The sequence below is a fragment of the Syngnathus scovelli genome, chromosome 17 (assembly GCF_024217435.2).
Source record: "Syngnathus scovelli strain Florida chromosome 17, RoL_Ssco_1.2, whole genome shotgun sequence".
NCBI classification, from domain to species: Eukaryota; Metazoa; Chordata; class Actinopteri; order Syngnathiformes; family Syngnathidae; genus Syngnathus; species Syngnathus scovelli.
In genome coordinates, this window is record NC_090863.1 from 3,011,254 (window position 1) to 3,034,916 (window position 23,663).

General features: G+C 45.3%; 2 protein-coding genes across 7 annotated transcripts in view; one reads left to right on the forward strand and one right to left on the reverse strand.

Annotated features, from left to right (window-relative positions):
• pigk (phosphatidylinositol glycan anchor biosynthesis, class K) overlaps nt 1-14,950 on the forward strand; it is a 36,807-nt gene extending 21,857 nt beyond the window's left edge. Inside the window, exons 12-13 of the transcript XR_011088443.1 lie at nt 7,989-8,096; nt 8,894-14,950. The gene's annotated coding sequence lies outside the window, so the exon portion shown is untranslated. The remainder of the gene's footprint in view (nt 1-7,988; nt 8,097-8,893) is intronic.
• On the reverse strand, nt 1,202-16,144 carry st6galnac5a (ST6 (alpha-N-acetyl-neuraminyl-2,3-beta-galactosyl-1,3)-N-acetylgalactosaminide alpha-2,6-sialyltransferase 5a). Of its 6 annotated transcripts, none has more exons than XR_007487038.2 (6): nt 16,000-16,130; nt 14,950-15,144; nt 6,450-6,862; nt 2,740-2,847; nt 1,640-2,102; nt 1,202-1,469 (listed from the first exon to the last, which is right to left on the reverse strand). XR_007487038.2 is itself a non-coding variant. In XM_049746799.2 (6 exons), the coding sequence occupies exons 1-6, from the start codon at nt 16,018-16,020 to the stop codon at nt 1,448-1,450; spliced, it is 996 nt and encodes a 331-aa protein (XP_049602756.1). In that variant the 5' UTR covers nt 16,021-16,144; the 3' UTR covers nt 1,202-1,447. The 6 variants fall into 6 exon arrangements, 5 of the variants coding, with proteins under 5 accessions (XP_049602756.1, XP_049602755.1, XP_049602754.1 ...); XM_049746799.2 differs by having other exon boundaries at nt 1,857-2,099; nt 16,006-16,144; XM_049746798.2 differs by having other exon boundaries at nt 1,857-2,102; nt 16,006-16,144.
• Nucleotides 16,145-23,663: the final 7,519 nt, after the last annotated feature.

Here is a 23,663-nt window from a genome sequence, read left to right on the forward strand (position 1 = left end):
TGACACAACACTTTGCGCTGCTGACAGTGTTGGAGGATACCGAGGCACCATCTTAAAGCTCTCGAACCGAACTGGAATTACGACGAGCCAGATTTAAATTGTAGATTTGACAAGATTCATACCTGAAATGACAATTGCGGATATGAAGAATGTAGGTACGGGTTATATTTGACAAGGCTATACTGAATTAGAGACAGTTACAACACATGTCCAGTGTAGCGCTTAAGTGCTTGCCTTATGCGTGAACTAACAAGTTTGTGCCTATTTTGTAAAAAAATTTTTCTGAGCAAACTATTTGCAATGTTTCCGGATTGTGACCTTAATGTTTCTCCACTCCTATCGTCATGGTAACCGAAACGGTACTTGTCCTTGCCCCCCCCCCCCCCCCCCCCCCCCCAGTAGAGTGACGTGGCTTTAAGCGAGGATCATTTGCACAAGTTGACTCGCCCCCATACGACACCCCTGAGTTTGAGGTTATGTTGAAACCTTTTCATTCTTTTCGGTGACATTGAATGGTCCTGCTATGAATAAAGCGAACATTGAAAAAAACCCAACCCACTCACAGTCAGAAAACGTTAATTGGCAAAAAACGATGTGATCCACTCGCTGCTATTCACGTACTCCTTTTGAGCAACATGGAGCTTTTTGTACAAGAGTATAAAGTACTCCTCTTGCTACATCTGAGACCGTGACTCCTGTCATGAATCACACAAAGACGAGGCCCAAATCAATGGGGACTCGACACGAGCATGTATCACTAGAAAAGCGTTTCTCTGTTTTTTACCTCGGCTGACACCTGATTCTTGGAGAAGTGGCGTCAGAAGAAAGTGCAACAAAGCATCTCGAGCACGGCGGAAGGCCACTTCTATATGCGGCAGGATAAAAGCGCACTTCACTGGGCGATTGCCATGTCACGTCCTCGCCCAAGAAAAGAACTGTCGCGGCGGCCGCCGCTTCATCTTCATCGTCCTCGAGTCTTTCGAGCCTTGTCTGACGTGACACGGCGGTGTTTGCATGACTTGTAGCAGCATCAATCACACTATTAGCTGGAGACAGCGCTCATTCGTAGGCAGCTGAGGTACGAAGAAGTGTCACCGCCCGCCGTAAAAAGAAATAGCAGTAAAATTACAAGTTTAAAAAACAAGCCATTGAATGTCAAAAACAAACATAAAAAAAGAAAAGTTGTTACGTGGAACATATCTTAGTGCTGAAATGAGTTGAGCTTTATTTAGGCAAACGTAGTCCTTAGCTACCATTTGATGGCATCCGTAGGCAATTAAGTACAGTAGAAAACCTTTTCAGGGGCCGTGGATTCTTGGATTTCCAGATTTCTCAGTTGGGCTCCTTCTTCATCCTTGCCTCCAGAATAGTTGCCAGCGGCTTCTCCTCTTGTAATTTGATTGAAATTCAGGATCAAATCGACCTCCGTCAGGTTTGTCAACAGTGATCAAATTGCATCGGTTTGGTAACTGTAAAAAAATGTGTGACATGTCTGGCAAGTAAACAGCAATTCTGAATGTGAACATGCTAAAAGAAAGCTCATTCCATTTGACTTCCTCCAAAACCAAATCAAAGTTTCACTTTATATTGAACTCACTTTCAATTCTGCCAACACACACACACACACACACGTACACACCATATGATTGACATTGCTCCCGAGTGAGCATCAGACGATGATGTTCGCTCCTCGTATAACTTCACCGTCACGGCGAGAAGAAAAAAAACAACAACCCATGGGCTTGTGAAGCCTTGAAATATTTTCCTCAACAAGCGTCAATCAGGATCAACTCGTCTGGCGTCAAAGTCAGCTCGCGTACCTTCCCTGGGCGGGTTGGGTTTTGCCATCCACTCACGTTTGGCATTCCTTGGCGACTCCCCCGCCCACCGTGCGGTTAGCCGGCAGAGGGGCGGGGCTCCAGTCGGGCTGGTAGAAGTGGATGTCAAACGTCCGCGCCCAGTCGGCAAAGACCCGCTTCTCCGTGATGAAGCGGTGGTGACTGCCCCGTCGGCCGCGCTCGTGCGATATGTACATGGCGCACTCGTCGGGGCCCCGCGGCTCGTAGTAGTGGTAGGGCACCGAAGGCTGCTCCAGATCCCTGCTGTACAAATACAATGTCTGGAGTGCAAATTCGGACGCTTACAATTGCCGTCTTTGTATATTTAACGTTTCAGCATCCTGGAGTTTGCCGGGGAATTTGCTCTACCTTGCGACCATCATGTGATAGAGTGTTGAAAAGAAGAGTTTCATGCCCAACATTTGATGATATCAGGAGGCTCAGTAATGGTAAGAGGATGATAACATCACAAATTGTTTTGTTTTCGGAGGTAGGCTTGAACGGAATGCTGGCATTTCCATTCATTTGAATTGCGAAAGATGATTGAGAACATAACATTTACGCAATACGTCCCGGATTTGATTGATTTTTTCAGTCCCGCGGTAGACGAGTAAAAGGTCTTGCAATGTGTTGGGGCCACTGTCGGTGAATATGGTGGAGGATTTCTGTATTTGAGTGCACATACTTAATTTCACTCTCATAGCCAATGACTAGACCAATTGATATTTTTCAGGCCTTAATCCTTAGTCCTTGGTTTTACTAGAGTTAATCCTTTTTAAAGATACCCCGTTCGCGCTGGCACGAGCACTAATCTGTCACTAATATCTCAGATGTTCAAATATGAATGATACTCCTTTGGTAGGAACACGTGCATATTCTGCATGCCAATCATCTCTCACACCTGCAGAAGTCGGGCGAGACCATGCCATACACATTGATCCTATCGCAGAGCTCCAGGGCGATGGTCATGGTGAACCAGCCGGTGCTCAGCCACGAGTTGGATATCCTCCTGTGAGAGAAGGAGCGGGTGACATTTAGATGGATGTAACGTTTGATTTTTTTTTTTGCCGTGTGATTAAGCGAAGACTCGTCTCAATCCGGCGCTCGATCGTTCACGCTCCTCCGCGGCGTCATTAAAATACGCGTCGCATATCGAGCGATACAAATGAAGCCCGTCAAATCGTGGAACCCTTCATCAGGGAGTGGCCTTGCGCACAGTCGGCGCAAGGACAAAGTGTCCACTGAAGGATGATGAGAGATCATTTTGCACCACCGCTCTTTTGTGCGAGGGGAGAAAAAAATCTCTTGAAATGCAAAAAGTCCTTCAGACCTTCAAGGATGCTGCTTGATTATAAGATGTCAGATTTGCTTTGGATTTTTTTCTGGGTTTAGCATTCATACACAGCCCAACCGTATTGGAGAGGAAAAAAAAACTCAAAATAAAACAACATGGTGGCTGGCTACTTTCTCAATTTATATAATATTATTTAATCCTTCTCCATTTAGGTTAGAACCAAATAGCTTTGTGTATGAAAACAGCCTCCTCCAAAATATCAGATCATCAGCAAACTTGGAGAAAGCCTGATAAGGATCTTTTTGCTTCTAAAGACATCTGGCAGGCCTGCCTGCCTGCCTGCCTGCCTGCCTGCCTGCCTGCCTGCCTGCCTGCCCGCCCGCCCGCCTTGCCTTGTCCTGCCCTGCCTTGCCCTGCCTTGCCTTGTCCTGCCTTGCCCTGGCCTGGCCTGGACTGGACTGGACTGGACTGGACTGGACTGGACTGGACTGGACTGGACTAGACTGGGTGAAAAAGCTAACATGTCTTTGACAAAAACATACAGTTCATGAGACTAAAATCCCTTTGCTGTAAACAACTGTCCTGTTAGGTTTAGTGAGGACGTCTGACGTGTACAAAAACACGTCTTTGATGTTTTACGAAAACACCTACCTTGCTAAGTTCATCGCCGAGTAAATGATCATCCACGTTTGCAAGCGGAATGCTGTCAGCGAGTGTCTGTGAGACTTGCAGTGGCGACGCATTAATGTTTTTTTTTTTTTTTTTTTGCCTGTCTTTCATCTTTTGGAGGCGAGCCATCCGCCCGCCCGCCCTCATCGTTGTGGTGTTTACGGGTGTGTGGATGAATAACCCAGAAGCAAACGTTCCCGAGCCGCGAGTGGACAAACACAAATATTTCTCCCTGCACCCGATTGTGTTCACTTGCTACTTTACCGCTGGAATCCACCAATTTAACAAGCTTTTTGATTGTGTTGATTCTTTTCGGCACGTGTATGAAATTGAAACAAGCTTTCCGCATAGATTCTTATTGGTAAATAAATCAGCCTAAAAATGGATCCCGATTGAGTGAGAAATGGAAACATTTTGACGGCCTGCTTTGCCTCACAAAACTTAATGTTAATGAATACATTTAAAAAAAGGGGAAACAATTGCTAATGATTGATCCATTTTAACGAGTGGCACAATATATGTCGATAATTACGTGTCAAATAGTGGTAGTGCAATGAAACGATATGAGCAATCGTTATGCCTCCTAATAATACACAAGTGTACAGTTTGTCAAATATCTAACTCACTAACTAGGGGTAGGACCATTTTTGCTCTGTATTATTTTATTTTACAGTATAGTATGAATACATTAAATGTCAATCCATTTGCACAAAATATCATCATTACGATTGTACCGACGCCTTGAACAAATCCATTTAATGGCATCTCCACTGATTTTAATGGGGACAGGTGATTTGAGGAATGAGCGTTGTTTTGGGGCGCAGAGCAAATTGACGACTGTATTTGCGTTTCAAGGGCCTGCGGACCTTGAACGGGAAGATGAAGGAACACAGTGGGGTGAACACAGAGGTTTGGACCGACTGGTTGAACGTGTTCGGAAAGTACCGCACCCTGGTTTCCTCTGCCCTGGTCTCCATTGCCGTTTTCTCTGCCATTTTGACCTTGTGTGGATGTTGTTGCGTCCCTTGTCTCCGATCCCTAATTAACAGGCTAATTGCAACTGCTATCTCTCCACCAGCTGAGACTTTCCCGTTGCTCCAAAGGGATGACCTTTCGATCGACGGGGGTTCCGTCGGCGATTCTATTGTGGTAAACCTGTCCGGTTTGTTTTCTGAACCTGGCTTTGCCGATTAAGACTCAGTTTCCTCCCGAGTGTAAGTTAGTTCTTGCGAAGTGTGATTCCTTGGCTGAAAATCTTTTTGAAGTGGCCATATGGGTGATGTGTTGGTCTCCGGGAACTTATGATAAACAGGGGGGAATTGTTAGATAAATTGTATATATATGTTATCATGCGTTCCTTAATGAGTACTTATTAATAAGATTATTGCACAGAATGCTTGCTGTTTCGCCTTGCAGACGTCCACCAGAACACAACAAGTCATACTGTCTGGAGCTTCCTGACCTTCTACATCTCTGGGAATCCAAGAAAGCTGTTGATAGCTCAAACTAATTTGTTGATGTCTGCACATGGCATTTTGTCCTTGCACTCTTTTTATCATGGTGTCTTGTCTGTGACTTCTTATTTCACATAGCATTTTGTCCTTGCACTCTTTTCGATTCTCATGACATCTTGTCTACGACTTCTTTTGTTTATAGAATCTCGTTTCTTTTCTCATGAGACAAAGCCCACGCTTCCCCCCACCTCAGGGGCTAGTCTCACATTGTGGGTAGGGCATTCCTAAATGAAAAGAGCGAGGAGTGTTAACGGACCTTTAGTGTATTTCGGGACTGCTGTAAGTCTGATTGCACTCCTCGCGAGAAAAGACTCAACATTCTGCCTCACTGGTTTTGTCTGCTGATCCTTTTTCTATTAGTTACTGGGCAACAAGAAATGAATAGAATTTTTCTTTAAAAAGACATCATCTGTTGATCTGTTGGCTCCTCTGCGGCTGTTATTAAAATGGGTTAGATGTAGGTACAGCCTTATGTTAATTACCTTGACTGGAACAGCAGGAATAAAAGTCATCATAAATACATACATACAGGGTTGCTGATTGCGCAACAGGTTGCCCGTTAAGGCATTTTTTAAGAGTAACACTGCATGCCAACCAACAAGTTAAACACCCCCACTCTTCACAATCATTAATTCCTGATGTCGCAGCGGCAGTAAAACGGGAAATGAGAACAGCAGAATGTTTGGCGTGATTCAAGTCGCCGGGATGGGATAAATGTCCGAGCTGTGCGCCCCCACCCCCGCGAGGCAATTTCTTTGCCGCCGTCCATCTTAGCCGAAGTGGCGTTCAATCTCTTCTGACGCGTCGAACAAAAGCTAAGGCACGGAGACTGAAACCAATTGAGTTGCCTTTTATTCACTGTTAACCCTGGGCTTGTTTTGAAGTCAAAGGAAACTTCTTCCTGGAAGCTATTATTTCCAAGAGTGTCTGTCTCCTTGAATGCGTAAAACAGAGTGGTGGATTCCAACAAGGGCACTGAGTAAAAGAAATACCTTTGCCAAGGTTTTCTGCCACCTTCAATGGAACTTGGCCTAATTGTAAAGTCTCGAAGCAGCCAGATAGAATGGCAATCTCAAAGCTAATGCCAACGAAACCTAACCGACGAGCATAATTGAAAAGAAAGAAAGCTCTTACCTGTCCTTGCCCGTTTCTCTCTTGAAGAGGTCGTCAAATTGCAACATCTTCTGCCAGGAGATGATGTAGACTTTGAGCGCAGGAAGCACCTGGCTCATGAGCCGCAAGTTGTTGTACACCAGGCCCTTGCCGTCTCGCCGCATGTAGCTACTCGGTCCCCAGAAGATGAAAACGGCGTCCTGGCTGGCATTAAGCAAATGGTTGCGACTCCTCAGCACGCGTTGCATGCTGGAGTGTGCGATGACGCGCAGAGACGTGCGGCGCCCCACGTCCGACGCGTACTCCCCCGCCGCCGGCGCGTCGTTCATGCGGACCACGCACTCGGCCCGGTCGATCTCGTCACCGCGGGCGCCGCCGATCAGGTGGCCCGAGCTGGTGACCAGGGCGCACGTCCGGCAGTGCATCTTCAGAGGCTGATCCAAAATAGTTGAGTTGCGCAGACATAAACAAAGTAAGACAACATTTTTGGCTTTGCTGTTTCTCGTCCACTGAATCATCTAAATTCTATTTATTGTTTTCATTCCATTCTAGCAAGGGCGAACATGTTACACGTCAAATCCCATTTTGTTTTTGTTCCCTCCCTTTCTGAAAGTTGTATCTCGTGTTTGATTTGTACAGACAAGAGATGCACACCTGAGGCAGCTTTGGTAGAAAGCCTCACAATGTGTTTGAGCTTTAAAACGCTTATTTGACAAATGGGGAGCGACGGCACCTTCTGGGTGCGTGCCGCTTGTCATTGCGTGCGTGCTTTCAAACGCGGGACCTTCCCAAAGTATGCGAGGAAAAAGCTCGAACGCCAAGGATAGAAGTCGATGACGTGGAAACAATGACATGAAACTGTCAAAACAAAATTATGTCAACATGTACATTACGTTCCGTAAATCGTCTTCAGTGTCTATGAAACGTTTAGGTTTAATGGAGCCACATTTTCAAAGATTGGATGATTACAATTAGAAGACTTCATTCAACCTTTGGTACCCTGCTTTTAAAAGCATACATCCACTGTCAATGGCCGCCATTTACTCGAGCAGCAGCACTGCTTAATAGGAGCACAGAAGTCGTTCGCCACTTTACAAATGATACTGTGAAACATGACATGACAAAACCTAGCTAGTATGAGGATAGTGAAAAGAATGCGGAAAGTTGGAATGGAAAAAAAAAAATGGATGAATGCAGCGGGAGCCATTTGGTGCTTGATGATACATGGCGCTAATGACTTCCTGGCGGTCTTTGCCACCTGAAGGCAGCCATCCCCCTCCCACCCGGCAGCACTTTGACAGCCTATGCAGCGGACGGAGGTAGCTAGCAAGTTGTATTTTGTACCCGGGGGCCCCTAAATGCCTGGCAGACCTCCTCTGTCACCAGAAGCATCGCCTCGCTGGCCAGCCATCGCTCTCTTCGGGGAGGTTATTACCGAGAAACAAGGCTCTCCATCTCACCTGGAGTCATTATTCCAGGCGGAGCGTCCTGACAACTCGATTTATCTGACTTATTCCAAATGGCTTGTCGTAAATCCTGGACTTTTATGACTTCTTCCAGGTGGTGCGTCCTTAAAACTGGAGTCATGTGAAGTCATTCCAAGCGGCAAATCCAGGGTCATCTTAATGATTCCAAGTGTATGGGCTAAACAGATGAAGTCTTTGTGAGGTAAGAACATTCTAAAATGTACAGTTATTTGATTTATTCCTAGAGTCCTGACACCTAAAGTCATGTGACCTATTGTAACAACACCATTCATCTGACTTAGTGTCGGCAACTTAAGTCCTGTGAATTGTTCCAGGCTTGAGGGGCCAAACTGGATTTATTTGGCTTCGTCTAGATGGCGCATCCTAAGAACTTGAATCATGTGACTTTTTTCTAAGTTGCGCCTCCTAACACCTGTAGTCATGTGACTTATCCCAGGAGAAGCATCCTATGAGCGGCTGATACTGTGCAAACATTGGGCCATGCTAATAAATCAGCAGTGATTCACATTGTTCACATTTTCAGCTCTCATGAATCATTGATGTGCTTGAAATTGAGCGTTTTGTACTTCCCCGGCGCCGCGAGCATAACAACCTTCACTGTCTCGTTGATTAGGCAGCCATAGTTATGATTGCTTTCTGACTATTTTGTTTCATTGGAGAAATGCATTGAGAGAAGCATGAAAAAGACATGGCGGCCAATGAAATGGTTGTTTTGCAAAAGGATTTCATTTCATTGTTTTTTGATTGCACAGAGCAGCTGTGCCGCTTTTGCTCGTGACACAATATGGATATAGAAAATAATCCCTTTGATACATTATCATACCATTTCACAGGCAAATATCAAGAGCTTAGTTTCCCCAAAAAATGCAGTTAACTCAACTGCAGTGAATGGTGTCGCATCAGAGAAGCATATATCGTAAATATTGTAATTAACGTTATGCTGGACTGTTTTGAACGCACAGACTGGTCTGTCTTCAGGGAGGCGGCCACCACCAACCAGGACGTCAACCTCACCGAATACACAGACTCTGTAACTGGATACATAACGAAGTGCATGGAAGATGTAAGCGTCACCAAAGACATTACAGTGAGAGCAAATGAAAAACCCTGGTTCACCAGGGAGGTACGTGAGCTCCTGAGGGCACGCAACGCTGCTTTCAAGTCTGGGGACAAGGAGGCCCTCAAGACTGCCAGGGCCAACTTGCACCGAGGCGTGAGAATAGCCAAGCGTGCATATGGTCAAAAAATCAACTGACACTTCACAGACACAAAGACGCCTGTGGCAAGCCTCTGAAAAAATCTAAATAAACTCTAGAAAATATTTCTTTGGACCCATCTCAGTGCAAAGGAAGTATATTGAAGTGATTTTAACAGCTTCACTTGCAAGAAGTAGTGCTTTGCTCCCATCTCCTAGCATCTCAGTGCCAAGGAACTTTATTGGAGCCTTATGTAGACAAAAGTAGCGCTTTGCCACCAACTTGTAAATGGTTTTGAGGGGCGTCGATTTCTATTTGCAGTAGGTTTCATTCATGAATAGCGGCAATTGTTAAAAGTTCACGTGGGTGTGCCACACGCAGGCTGTGTGCTACTGAGCATAATATCGAGTGTGTAATTAAACGGAGGAAGAAAAGGCCCGGGAATGTCGCACACATGATCGTCAGGTTGTTTTCCAATCGGCTTGATTCTCACAGGGCCGTAGCCGCTCACGCGTAACACAGCCGATAATTGCTCCTTTCCCGACGTCCAGAATGGTCCTTGGAGGACTGCGAGTGGGTCATTACGCCTGATGGATGCCGTGCCCCCTCGGAGCTGAGAAATAGCATTCCGGTGTTGTTATTGATTATTTGGCGGGGCAACGAGGAGCAAGACGGGGAGGGGCGTCGGCTTTGAGGGAAAGAGCGAAAGCCGGATCGTCATCATGCCGGCCGGCCGGCCGACCGAATTACAATTAGCCAATGCTACTATAGGTGGCAGTCATGCCGTGCCGCAGGGCATCGTCATCAGCCGCTTCCAAAATGCTATTTTGGCTCTTTCCAAAGTGAACCCGAATAACTCAGCAAAATGGTCCAACTTTTCAGCCGTTGTGCCAAAAGAAGGCCCTAGAAAATGGTCACTTGTGCAGACATGTTGCAATTGTTGTGGTTTCCATTCTCAAGAGTAAGCCAAAGTGTCACATTAATTTAGAAGAGCTCCTCCATACAAAGCGGTAAGTGTGAGCTAAAGGCAGCACGGAGAGGAGAAGCTGCGGCGGCAGCAGCACCAATTACAGTCAACTCAAACGTCAGCCTCTCAAGACCGCCATCAAACGTGCCTTGGTTGTGCTGCGGGGCGGAGGCAGGGACGGAACGGAGGCAGCTCATTTGAAGCGCCCCACGCCGGCCAAGGACTCACTTGACAGTTGATGAAGGAAATACAAAAATGATGTTTTTGGTCACCAAGTCCAGAGTGGCTTGACTTTGACTAATAAATAAATGAGGCCTTCTGTATTCCATTCTGACTGCCTGAAGATAAAAACGCTCTCTAAAATGAAAAGTCTGAGCTTGAATACTTGAAGCCACCTGCCCGATGCTAAGTAGCTACAAAGATTATGCGCATGGCTGGAATCCTGTAAAATATTAAGACCTTTCCTCCTGCAACCACTGTTTGAAATATCCTGAATCTTACGGAGAAGTGTTTTTTTTCCCTTCTTCTCCCCAGCGGACCTCACTAGCCTAACGTTTGTCATTTCCTAATACTTGGAACTTTAATATTTAGAACTTCCTCCTTGTCTCACAGTTGACGCTTGCACCCCCTGGCCCGCGAGTTTCAATTATTGTATTGCGTTTGGATTCTGGCGCAGCGAAAGTGAGCAGACAATGGAGTTGCACGGCGTTGCAACATGCTGTGTTTTTTTTTTTTGGGTCTTTTTTTCCCAACCTTGGCTATAATTGGCTCCCTTTCAGGCCGCCGGCCTCCGGTGCACAGCGTAACCTCCATGCAGCTGGGAGAAGAGACAGCTTCTACCACACACACAGGCGATGCAGAGGTAGTTGCTCGGAATACAAAAGACAGGGTCAAAAGATCTTTCTCTGCTTTCACACCTGTTTTTTTTTTTTTTGGGTTGTTGTTAGGGAACAGATGGACAAGGAAGTGGGCTTGCGTGACAGACAGACAGACAGACAGACAGACAGAGAGCGAGAGAGCCAGGCAGGGGAATGAAATGCAAGAGCTTTGAAGAAAGGAGTTGCTTCTCATTTTCCAGCCCTCCTCAAGGGAAGAAAATGTAGTGTGTGTCTAAAAAGAAGTACTTGAAAAAGTAGGACGAAGGAAGCTCGGGATTCGGGTGCTCCCTACCTCGTATGCAAAGATATCAAACTGTGGCAGCGATTGTTGTGATATAGTTTGTCATTTACAGTCATATTTTGAAGAATGCATGGTGGCTATTGTAACAAGCAGGACGCCTGCAAATGTGGCTAGCGTGCGCTGCCGTGTTTAATAAGCCGTTAACTTTGCCTCAAGTGTCTCTGGACCTTCACAATAGCAAAGCGAGCCAGTGAAGTAGTCCACTAAGCCTGCTATGTGTCCTTCAGCCGAGAGAAACGCTGGTTTCCTCGTGCGCTCGTTCGTTCAAATCTGGCAGCATTGAATTAATCACGTTTTTCTCTATTGTGTGTCAATTTTACAAGACATTTATTTTCACTTGACAGGTTGATTGGTTTGGATATTTTAAAAGCACGGTATGTGTTGTTTGGACCTGCTTGTATTTTTAATTGACCGTTGCCATGCAAATTAACGCTAGTTAACGCATGTCTGCTGCTGCAGGTGTAGTTGCGCAACTATTATCGATGCCCGCTCCTTACGTGTGTCGTCGTCGTCATTGTTGTTGCTGCCGAGCGAAACGTGCTAATGGCCCCTTCCGGACGTCACTCCAGTGGTCTTGCGCCACAATGACAACAGCCTGTTTTGCCCTCGCCGGCAACACATTTTAATGGCTCGGAGATGGCCGCCTGCTGTGCGCATGAACAAGCACACCAGTACACTGTCTTTTGGGACGCCGCGTGGGAGTAGATGTGACGTAAATTGCGGAGGCAGAACAAAGAGTAAAATTGGCTAATCAACTATCATCAATCAAGTACCACCACAGAGCGTCTCTCTGCTGTCATCTATCAGGTATGAAGTATTGGCTTCCAACTCCCAAATGTTTTTCATGATGGTGACAGTTAGGGCCCACGATGGATCGGATCACTTTTTATGATTTCCACTGACTGTTTTAATCGCGTCACAGCGCATAAATGTCAAAATGAGACAGGTTTGCCGCATTATTAATGAAATGCTTGCTGCAGGCGATAAGTTGTGTCCCTGCTGGCAACATTGTACAGTGAAAGTGCTCTTCCAGCTTTTAAAGTCATTTCATTTATTTTTTCTTCTTATTGGAGTCTGCCAAACAATGCATTATGTTTATTTCATTGAAAAAAAACATCTTAGCCTGACCGACCTCCAAAAAAAATGAAAACGTAACCTGCCTGCCAGCTGGCTTTTGTTCTCATTTGGGGTAACGCTTTTGTCCTTGCTGATCAATGTGACGCGATAAAGACTAAAAAACAAATCTGTACGTATGTTGCCTGGAAAGACAGCTTGTGCTTTCTAATTTGGCAGCGTATGACTATTAGTGGGTATGAATCACACTGCTATCATTTGAAAATGTGATTCTCAGTCACATGACTTTGTGAGAGAGAGAGAGAGAGAGAGAGAGAGAGAGAGAGAGAGAGAGACTGACTGCAGGGGCAAAAAGTGTGATCTACTTGTAGTGCCTCTGTCCACAAAAACCCAATTGTGTCGACTGACAATGGTGAACTCTTCACTGACCCACTTAATCCTCACCCGCTTTGGAATCTAAGTGGTATCGCTCTTCAGCATGGATGTGCTTCATCACACACAAGGCTTCTTGTCAAGCTCTGACCTTGGAGGAAGTTAGCCAAGTTGTAGTTAGCCAAGTTTGATGTCTGGAGGATCGGTTCATCTTGGAGAACGAGTACAAATGGCCCAAATGAGCCTAAAATGGCTGCTGCAAACTAAAATGGCAGACTTTGCAGACCTCATTTGCGGGTTTGACCAAAATCAGATTTTGTTTAGTTTGGAGTCTGAAAGGGCTACTTCAAAGCAAAACGGCCGACTTCCCTTCACTTTTCTGCCCTAACCACGCAAGAGGCCTGGAATTACCATTCTCACTCCGTGGTGTTTGGGTAAAAAAAATCTATGACTTTGCCCGTGATTCCTTAACCACAGGGTGTGAGATTACTCCCGTCAAGGGAACGCTTATCGAGATGCTCCTGCCATCTTTTTCCGTAATTGCTTCCCGTAGGCCCTGACACCGCCAGGGGGTGGGGGCTGCCACCTTCAAGTTCCAAGTAGATCCGCCGCAAGCCAAAGATTTTTGCCCCTTTAATGAGTTCTCTGTGCTAAAGACGGTCTGTCGCTTTGAGTTTGATGTTTTGTAAACGGCAGACGGACAGCCCTTGCGGAAGTAATTGGGGAGCTTTTCCACGTCTCTTTCTCCAGCTGGCTGATGGCGCGGCGGTCGGTGTCCTCGAAAAGACGGGAGAACGGCTTTGTGAAATATTAAACATCTCGTGCAGCTGGCACCCGAGCGGTGGCGAGAGCGACGCCTTGTCAGGTCTGCCGGCGCAGATGGCGGGCGTCCTTTTGAGCAACAAAGTATATAAGCGACCGATAAGTTGTCAGCTGTCGTCATTTTATTTTTTCCTCCTACCTAGCAAGAACGTTGGCTAATTAGTGACAGTTGCTTATTACCTCCCTAGCAGTAAACAAAATGACTTGTACCTGCTCCTCCATAATGCATGGTATAGGACAGAGGCTTTCAAACTAGCGCCAGCCATTGATGCAATGGCAAACAAAATGATTATTAATATCCAATGCAATGTTTGAAAAATGCCATTTTTTTCCATTTGATACATTTTGTTTCATCCAAAAGGGACTATATATTATAGCCATAATATTTCCTACAGTTAAACCTGTTCTTTTTTGTCCCCAAAACCAGAATATTTCAATCATTTTTTTCACAACAGAGCAGCCCTACTTGAGACGGAAGCCGAATTCATTCCGTTAGCGCTCGTGACTCAAATGAGTGGTCTCGCAAATGATCTTGAAAGAAAATGCCATTAATGCGTTCCAGCCTCCCCAAACAAAATGAGCTGAAAGGTGCAAGGGTGTGTGTGCGCCCTTCCATTCACACGGTTCCTTCCAGGGTGCCAATTATGTTAGATAACACCACTCAAGCCTGTTTGCGCCTCAAAACAGCCATCCACTCCGGCTGTCTCACCTCTGCATGATTGCACCATATCGGTCTGGTACATTGGACTGTCAAGACAGTTTTTTTTTTGTTTTTGTTTTTGTTTTGTTTTTTTTCCCTTCCTCATTCCCAACTTTAATTTTCTTTGCCTTATCAGAGCCGAGCGCTGCGGCACAGCCGGCGCGGAATAAATTATACCTCCCTCTGACCTCAATCACATTTGTTGCATTAGAAGAGAAAAAAGTGCTTGTGAAGAATGATGATTTACACAAGATGCATAAATACAACATATATGGAAAATATGTTGCAGGCTGGTGTTTCGCCATTCCTATTCTTTTTTTTTTTTTTTCCCTTTCCATTCTATAAACAGCACTCGAGTTTTTCGGTAGATCGTAACTAATGAGACACAAATAACACAAGCGGTTTTTCACCCCCAAATCACTCCCTGCATAGCTTGTATTGACGTGGCTTTCAAACATTGCCCTTCAGCCTCTCTGGATAGCGCGTGTCACTATCATTTAACAGCTCATATTGATTTTCTTTTTTTTTTTTTTTTTGCTTCTGGGTAGAGTCAAAATGGCAGCATGAGCGGCGTCGGGTTTCAATTAGAGCGTACGGGATGTAATTGTAGCCTCACTTGTAATCGGTAATGACAGGCGGGTGCAGAATTGTGATAAATGACTCTCTTAAGAGCCATGCAGAGATGGATGGATGGATGGTTTGCAGTGCCTCAGAGGGTATTTACCTTGTGGTCCACGATGCTGCTGTAGCCCTGGAGGGCCGGCCGGTGAGGCCGGGCCGGGCCCAAAGACACGCCGGTGGGCCGTAATGGCGTTCGCGTGTCATTGGCATCCCGGACGATGCTGTAGAAGCTGCAGTTGTAGACCAGGAAGAGGCTGGCGCACAGCAGCAGCACGAGAAGCACGGCAACGGCATGGCGCTAGGAAAAAGAGGAACAATTGTATTATCTAGTTGATGAACAAAAACAAAAAGTGGTTTGATGACAAAATCAATTTCTCAAACCTAAGTTGTTGATAAATATGCAAGATTTATCCATCTCTTTTACTGACAAAATGATAAAAACATTGGAATGTCAAGATATAAACATACCAAAAAACTTTTTAGCAAAGCCATGGAGTTGATATCGTATTTATTTACTGTTCTGTAAGTTTCCTGCTATTTGGTAAAGTCCATGCCCATATTAGTTGGGTGCGTTATCTCTTTAAGTGAAGACTTACTTCAAATAGTCACCTATTTATTTTTATATTTTCTGGGCTAGTAGGGGTAATTGTCTTAGTTCATACGGTCCAGGACTTAACTGCCATTTGAATTCCATTGCTAACCAAAACAGCAGCATGTGAAAAAGAATTCCTTTCATCCTGGAAATATGTATCGATAGAAGCTATCGGTGTGTTCAGGAGCGTATCTGAAGATAGGAATGTGGATACTTAAAGTTATTTTGCTGGCCTGAAACGTTTCCAAACCAAACAGCAGTCTATAGTTTTGAACGTCTTTATCTGTTTTGGGCACCCATTCAATGCACCCTCTTCTCATACGTCAAATAAGCAACCCAAAACACTTTGTAGTTGGGGAATCACAGCTTAGTTGCAGGGCACATCTGTTAGCTGCATTGTTTCAACCTAATCTTTTGATCCGACAGTCAGTGAGCACATGCAGCCAGCTTATGGTGCTTTTTGGAGCGCACTTTGCTCAGCACAACTGATATCTATCTATCTAAGCATGCACGACATGCCTTTCAAAACCATTTCAAAGAAAAAAGATCATGCAAAACAACCTTTACCAGCGGTGTCTTCATCTTGCGGCGCTCTCGGAAGTCAAGCGGGCTCCGTGCGCCCGCAACCGGCGCCGCTCATCCTCCGCACGCGTCCGGGATCCAGCTCTGCCCAGACCCGTCTGGGGGAGCGCTCCGCTCCGGTTGGCTCGGGCTGCCTCCCTCCAAAGAGCCCAGGCGACAGATGTGCTCAAGCGGACCTCTGCAGGGTCCTAAAGCCTGCCCAACTTTTAGCCGGGCATGGGCTCTTTAAATGCGAGGTGGCCACATTCTTTCATCAGTGCTAGTGGAGGGCCTAACCCTCATTCCTAATCAGACGTATGTGTGCATACGTATGTGCTCTCAATACTTGGAATGCATGTATAAAACAGACACCATCCTAACCAACAACATCAAAACATGAAACATTCAACAACATTGCTGAACAAGAAGCCAAGTACAAGAACGACATTTTTTCACAAAAATGACGTCTTTTTAGACATAGGAATGTGGATACTTAAAGTTATTTTGCTGGCCTGAAACGTTTCTAAACCAAACAGCAGTCTATTCTTTTTAGACATGGGCCTATATCACCTTCAGCACAATTGAGTAGCACAACTAAGATATGTCCGTCATCTAGCGGCGATTGCTGCTATTACGACTTAAAACTACATTTGACCCCTGCATATTTGCAGTTTTTTTAAAAAAAAACATTCTCAGAATTGTTTTTCAACTTCAATTATGTAGATACTTAAATACTTGACAACTTTTCACAGTGGGGAAGAAATATATACAATTTGCCTTAACATTGTGTTAATCACCAGGCATGCTATCAAAACAATGTGTTCCCTTTTCGCCCCTAAAGTTTTAAAAAGGAAAACTAAAAAATGACCAACATTGTACATTTAGCACAGTAAGAAAGAACTTGATTATTTCCAAGCACTGCAGCTATAGAAGGTGCACTTCATTAGCCAAAGAGCACCTGCAGCACAAAGATAAGGCTTAATGGTGGTTGCCTTTCTTGATGGAGATCTTGCGTGGGAGAACGACAGCACCCAGTTGGCTAACTTTGAAGGCTTTGCGTGCATTTCAACATTATGATTCAACTCTCTTGCCATTGATTCCTAATGCAAGTAGCGTTTTTGTCTTATTGATGCCTTATTTGCCGCGCATCTGCTGCTGCTGGAATGCTTCGATTTCCTCCCCTGCGGAGATCAATAAAACTCATCTTGTGCTGTGCTGGATTATTACTAGTTTCATGCAAACAAACAAAAAAAAAAAGATAATAATTGTGTCTTTTAAAAGTGGTGTGCGGTACAGTAAGATCTGTTCAAAATTTAATCCAAATTAAAGGGCTAGAGACATCCCTTTTTTTTCAATTAGAACGGAATTTGATAGAATGTATAAAGTGAACACATTTGCCACATTGGAAATTAAAAATGGACACCGATTACTAAGAATAAAGCTGAAATGAAATGCCAGTTTATCGATCGGGTCCCGCACGAAGCCAAACTGGCGGCGCCATTACTGTGACGTCACAAGTTGTACATCTGGATGTCAACAAACCCAAACAACATGGCAGATGATAGCGACAGCTCCGTTTCTAGCGGCAATATTAGCATCATTTTATCATTTTATCCGATTCAGAAACCTCTTTTGACGCAGAATATGATTAATCTAGCAGTTCACTTGGGCTGAGCTGAGCACATTTTCTGAATTGTGCCCCTCCCGTCACTCTGGTTAGGTTGGCATAGTAAAAAGTGCTCTTGGGGGCTTTAGAGTGCCGAGTTGATCTCGGCACATGAAGACATGACCACCTGCAACGTTTGGTTTAGGTTTTATAAGCATTTTTAATTTTATTGCTTAATTCGCCATGACCACCTGCAACGTTTGGTTTAGGTTTTATAAGCATTTTTAATTTTATTGCTTAATTCGCATTTTCTCGACGAGCTGAGCACGTTTTCTGAATTGTGCCTCTCCCGTCACTGTGGTTAGGTTGGCATAGTAAAAAGAGTAGAGTGCCGAGTTGACCACTGCGAATGAAGAAATGAACATCTGCAGCGTTTGGTTTAGGTTTTAGGCGCATTTTTTATTTTATTTCTTAAATCTCATTTTTTCGACGAGCTGAGCACGTTTTCTGAATTGTGCCCCTCCCGTCACGCTTCGACATGCTTTTCAAAGTCAAAGTCTCAAAGTCTCCTTTATTGTCAATTACTCCGCATGTCAAGACACACAAAGAGATCGAAATTACGTTTCTCACTATCCCAGGGTGACAAGACAGCGTTCACAACGCACATACAAGTAAACAACACAGGAAAAATAAAACAAGAAGATGAACAATAAGAATGATAGCGCACTAGCCGCTCCCGATGCACAGCAGAGTCCGGAAAGATAAGACAGAGTTCACAACGCACATACAAGTAAACAACACAGGAAAAATAAAACAAGAAGATGAACAATAAGAGTGATAGCACGCTAGCCGCTCCCGATGCACAGCAGAGTCCGGAAAGATGACAGTCAACCAGGCCACTGTGAACACGAGCACACAGCAGGCACGCACTGTCCGGTTCGTGGATCCTATCAGGCGAACTCAACCCATCTTGTCGTCCCGCGAACGAACGTACGCCAGGATAATGGAAGGCACGGCTAGGCGAGCTGGGTTGGCCGCAAACCTGGCCCGACGTCTCCGCGCTGGCCCCTCTTCTCTTTTTGTTTACATTCACTGAAGCCAAACGCGTACAACTTGAGACGTCATGAGACGTCACTTCCGGCTGGCGGCTCGGTGCAGTCAAACTCGTCTGTGCGGCAAATTAAAATGATATTTTTCAGAGCAACAGCTTCCTTTTCGTTGTTTCGAGCGTCAATTTATATTTATAAGCCCATAAGCTAACTAAAACCGATTTATACATATACCGGTGTCTCTAGCCCTTTAAATACAGGGACCGTATTGCAGATACCAATACTTTTGAATATTTCCAAATCGATATATACAGTACAGTCTACATATCTATTGTCTGATTGAATTTTCATGACTTTAAAGTATATTTTAGATCCGATACAAAGTAGATACAGGAACCATATCTCGGGTACACTGACACTTTTTAAACCGGGGTCTCGATATGCCAATGAATATCCATAGTTTAAAAAAGAAATAAAATATTGATTGTCCCACTGCTACCCCTTTTATCGAATGCTTATTTGTTTGGCTTGTAGTGATTGTGTCACTTCCGTACTGATTAACTGTCAGTGTTTACACAATACATAACACTGGTACCAGCCTCAGTAAATTCAAAACGTTCATACAAATAAAAACCACCTCATACCTGAGATGTTACAGCAAATAGTCGTTGGGTCAAAGCTTTTACATGAACACCCTGCAAATGATTCACCGTGTGTTTGGAGTTTAGCATCAATATTAATGGACATTTCATCATTTTTCTCCAAACAAGGTTCAAAGGCCTTCAAGCAGAGTACTGCAGTGAGGCCAAAGCTGCCAAAAGGGGGTGGGTGGGTTGGTTGGTTGGGGGGTCAGGCGGGAGGCAGGGTGATGGCCACTTACTGCGAATTTTTTTTTTTTTTGTGTGTGTGTGACACCACTTGCATCAGTATGTAAAACAACCACACAGTACAGTAAATAATACTCTTGTGCATTCCGGCAATAAGAGAAATCATTTTGGGTTGATTTGTTTAGTACATTTTTCTGGTTCAAGGTGTCTCCAGCACTCCTGATTCAAGACTATAGCATTGAGTTTTAGAATGTCAGGCCATAGTTATGGCTTTCAAAATAAGGCTTGAAGCCATAGGTGGGTTTTTAAATTGCGTAAGCCTCAGTTAGGCAATGTATGTACAGTCATCCGTTGCACGCTTGACTGCTGATTTATTGGACTTTTCACAGCTGCAAGAAAGACCTTGACAAGAACTTTGTGTGTGTATGTGTATGTGTGTGCAGGCGGGCGCTTGTGTGTGTCCTTTCCATAATTAGAGCGTACGTCCAATTCACCCTGGTGATTACCCCGGGGCGCCACGACAAATGACAACGATGCCCCATTTCTGCTCGGGTGGACTAAATAGCGAGGCTGGACCACGTCGGATGGGAGACGGAACTCGTTTCAAGCCAGAGTGAGTATTCTAAACTAGAGTTTCAAGGATTTCAAGAATAGGCCTGTGTTAGGCTTTCAATGGAACATTTCCAGACAGGGTGTGAAAAGCCAAAGGCTGTAATGCGCAACATTTCAATTTGGGCCTTCAAGCCAAGATAAATGTTTCTCGCTGCGTTTCAAATTAAAATTTTTCAAGCCAGACAAAAGAGAATGTGAGCAGCCTGCTGTGGTACACATCCATCGCAGTAAATCCAAATGATTGTAAAAATGTCTTGAAAATGTAAGAATGTTGAGCTTGTGCCAACTTGGTTCCATTTAATCAAGGTCATCTTTTCAATTTGATTCATGTGACCTTCAAAAAGTCTATGTTAAAAACATTTTAAATTCACCTTTGCATTCGACAGGCACGTCATGTCCTCTTGTTTTTCTTCACAGTTGATGAAGAAAATAAGGGGAGACAATATCTTTAAGCTTCCCCCGTCCGTCTGTTGCAGCCTCCTCCTGTGTACCTGCTGCCATCCATGTTATTTTTTATTTTTTTTTTGCTTATGACTCACATTGGCGTGGTGTCATTTGCATAAGAACAATAGAAGGCTGCCAGGCTGTTCGGAGGAAGTGTCATGGGGTCAATTAGAAAAGACTTTTTCCCCCCTTTTTCGACATCAACAATTGCAAATTACACGACAGCGCACGGTGAGTCATTGATTTGCTTCTTAGAATTTGTTGATGGCCTTTTTCTCCAGAGCTGTCTTTAATGAAATGAAGGAAGCGGGAACGGTCGCAGCGGTCGCCTTTTTCTTTCAGGAGGCCAAAGAAGCGAGGCGCGCTTGCTTCCGCCCGGGGACGCCATTGTCATGGCTAACAGCAGGTGTGATTTATTGCGGCAAAATATGAGCCCCTAGCTGCCCCTGTCACCCAGGAAATATGTTTATTATACCTATCAAAAGCAGATTGTAACCATCCAATGAAAAGCAAGCGTCGTCACAAGAGAATCAGATTGGCCTGCTTGGTAAATGAATTCTGTTCTTATTCCTTCCACTGGAATTGTGCTTGCCTCAAGTAGATAGATGAAAGGGAGGGAAAAAATAATGAGGATGCTACTTCCGAATGTTTTAACATGACTTACTCTGCTGTTTTGCAAGGACTGCCTTTATTTCGTCATTCATAGCATTCTCAGGGCTATGTTGAAAGAAAAACAAGGTCTTCCTTTGGAGCGCTACGTCTCGAAAAAAAATCTTTTTTTCACGTTCATTTGGTTGTAATAGTAGTGAAAACATGTTTTTTTCCCTACCATGTATCTCCTATCTGTCTCTTTCTCATATCTGTGGCCATTCTTTTGAATGATCCCCATCTCAAGGGCTGCTTTCGTTTGTCCTGCTAAATCCCCCTCTGTTGAGCTTATTCAATGTGCTTGGCTTTATTTTTCAACTTTAGCGCCATTGTGAACATTTATTGGCCATTTGAGCTGCAGCACGCAATGACTTTTAAGCCTGGCTAAAAAGCTGCATTCTTCTTCTTGTGCGACATCCAATCCCCGTGTAAAGCTCCCCAAATGTGGACGTCCACCTAATGGGAATTCACATTTGCATTCGTGCCTAAGTGCTGCTGCCCTTAAAAGCGCTGCAGGGCCATTCCTTCCTTCCATTTATTTTATTCACAGGCACGCTGATGCGCAGAAAATTCCCCTTGGATGCTTGCTTATGTGGGTGCAGGGAGATTTACATTTTGTGTCCAAAGTCATTTCAGTGTTGAGCGACTTCCCCTAATGATGCCGTAAGGCGGCGGCGGCGGCGGCACCGGCGTTACGTGCGGGCCGCCGCCGGCAGGCTTTTTCTCCCGCTTAGGCGACACAAGTTACAGCTGATTAACTCCTTAAATGTGATTGTTTATCTGGCTTTATGATCTGAGTGTTTGGCTCCTATTTTTTATTGACTTCTCTCAGTAGGTGTCAAATTTAAGCACCTCATAATTCAAGTATGCTACAGTCACATTAAAATGAGTCTGCTGACCCACGCAAGGAGAAAGGACAGGAGCTAACAAGAACAACGCTGAGAAAAGTTGACCACAGCTTGTGAAAGGATAAACCAAGTTTGGTATTTTTCACAAGTATCCAACCCTTCTCCAAAACTATTGACAGAGCGAGACGGCCCCTGTGGCGGTCTGTTCCCAACAGGCCGTCTCACACAGTTAAGGAAGCGATCAATAAGCTCCCGCAGGTCCACATCAATTTTGAGTTACCAACCCTGCCTAAAGTAGAAAAAGCCCTTCACCAAATGTCAAGTGTAAAAGCTCCCAAGTTTCCCCCATTCTCCATCATGGGAAAGCACAGTAGCAATGTGGCACGGGTACAGAGCAAATCATGATATCAAGTGCACAAGTGCAGTACGGTGATTTGTTCATCTAATGAGTGTTCGTCCGACAGTCTTGTGTGTTCGTCTCGTCGTGCTTTATCGTGCTACAAGTACAGCAGGCAGGTTCTGCTTGACATCGGCAGAAGTGGGTTTTGCGGCGTTCTGGACTTTGAAGCGTCGACATTAAAGGCGCTCGGACTGCTACGTCCTGAAACGTCGCCGACCTCACCCGCTATTCCTCCCCGGTTGGGAGCCGTCGGAAACGGTGTGCGAGGAGGCAGAAGAGGGGCAAACGCGGAGGCGTCCGGGCCAGGCTGGCAGCCAACCCAGCGCGCCCGGCGGTGCCCTCCATTCTTCTGGCGAATGTTCGATCGCTGGACAACAAAATGGATTACGTTCGCCTGCTGAGGTCTACGAACCGGACGGTATGGAACTGCTGTGTGCTCGTGTTCACCGAGACCTGGTTGAGTGACAACATTCCGGACTCTGCCGTGCATCTGGAGCGGCTAGCGTGCTATCGGGCGGACCGTGCCATTGTACGAGGGGGAAAGTCGCGAGGAGGTGGAATATGCGTCTACATCCGAGAAGAATGGTGCCGGGACTCTGTGGTGATATGTAAGCACTGCTCGCCGCTTGTGGAGTTTGTGATCATTAAGTGCCGTCCTTTTTATCTGCCGAGGGAATTTACCGCGATTCTGCTAGTCGCGGTATACATCCCGCCTTCCAACATCGAAGGAGACAGGATCGCGGCGCTTGGTGAACTGTACCAGGCTGTCAGTGAACAGCAAACAGCACACCCTGACGGTTTCACCATTTTCGCTGGAGACTTCAATCATGCCAACCTGAAGTCTGTTTTCCCGAGGCTTCACCAGCATGTTCCTTTTCCGACACATGGAGACAGCTTCCTGGACCTAGTGTGCTCGGCGCAAAAGGCAGCTTTCAAAGCCACCCCCCTCCCCCATCTGGGGCTTTCTGACCATCTCACCGTTTTGCTTTTGCCCGCATACAGACAATTGGTAAAGGCATCCAGGCCGGTTCGGAGGCGGGTTCGAGTGTGGCCTGAGGGTGCCTCCGATGCACTTCGTGACTGCTTCGACACCACTGACTGGGACTTGTTTAAGCAGGCAGCCACCTACAACGATTGGACGGACATAGAGGAGTATACTGACTCTGTTACCTCTTACATCACGAAGTGCATCGATGATGTGACTTGCTCAAAATCCGTCGTCACTCGCGC

Bases quoted from the DNA above. Each gene is read 5' to 3' on its own strand.
- st6galnac5a (XM_049746796.2), bottom strand. From the start codon at position 16,020: ATGAAGACACCGCTGGTAAAG. The intron at 6,863-14,949 runs GTAAATACCCTC...ATTTTGGATCAG, and splicing joins GCAGCATCGTGGACCACAAG to CCTCTGAAGATGCACTGCCG. The intron at 2,848-6,449 runs GTAAGAGCTTTC...CTTCTCTCACAG, and splicing joins AGAGAAACGGGCAAGGACAG to GAGGATATCCAACTCGTGGC.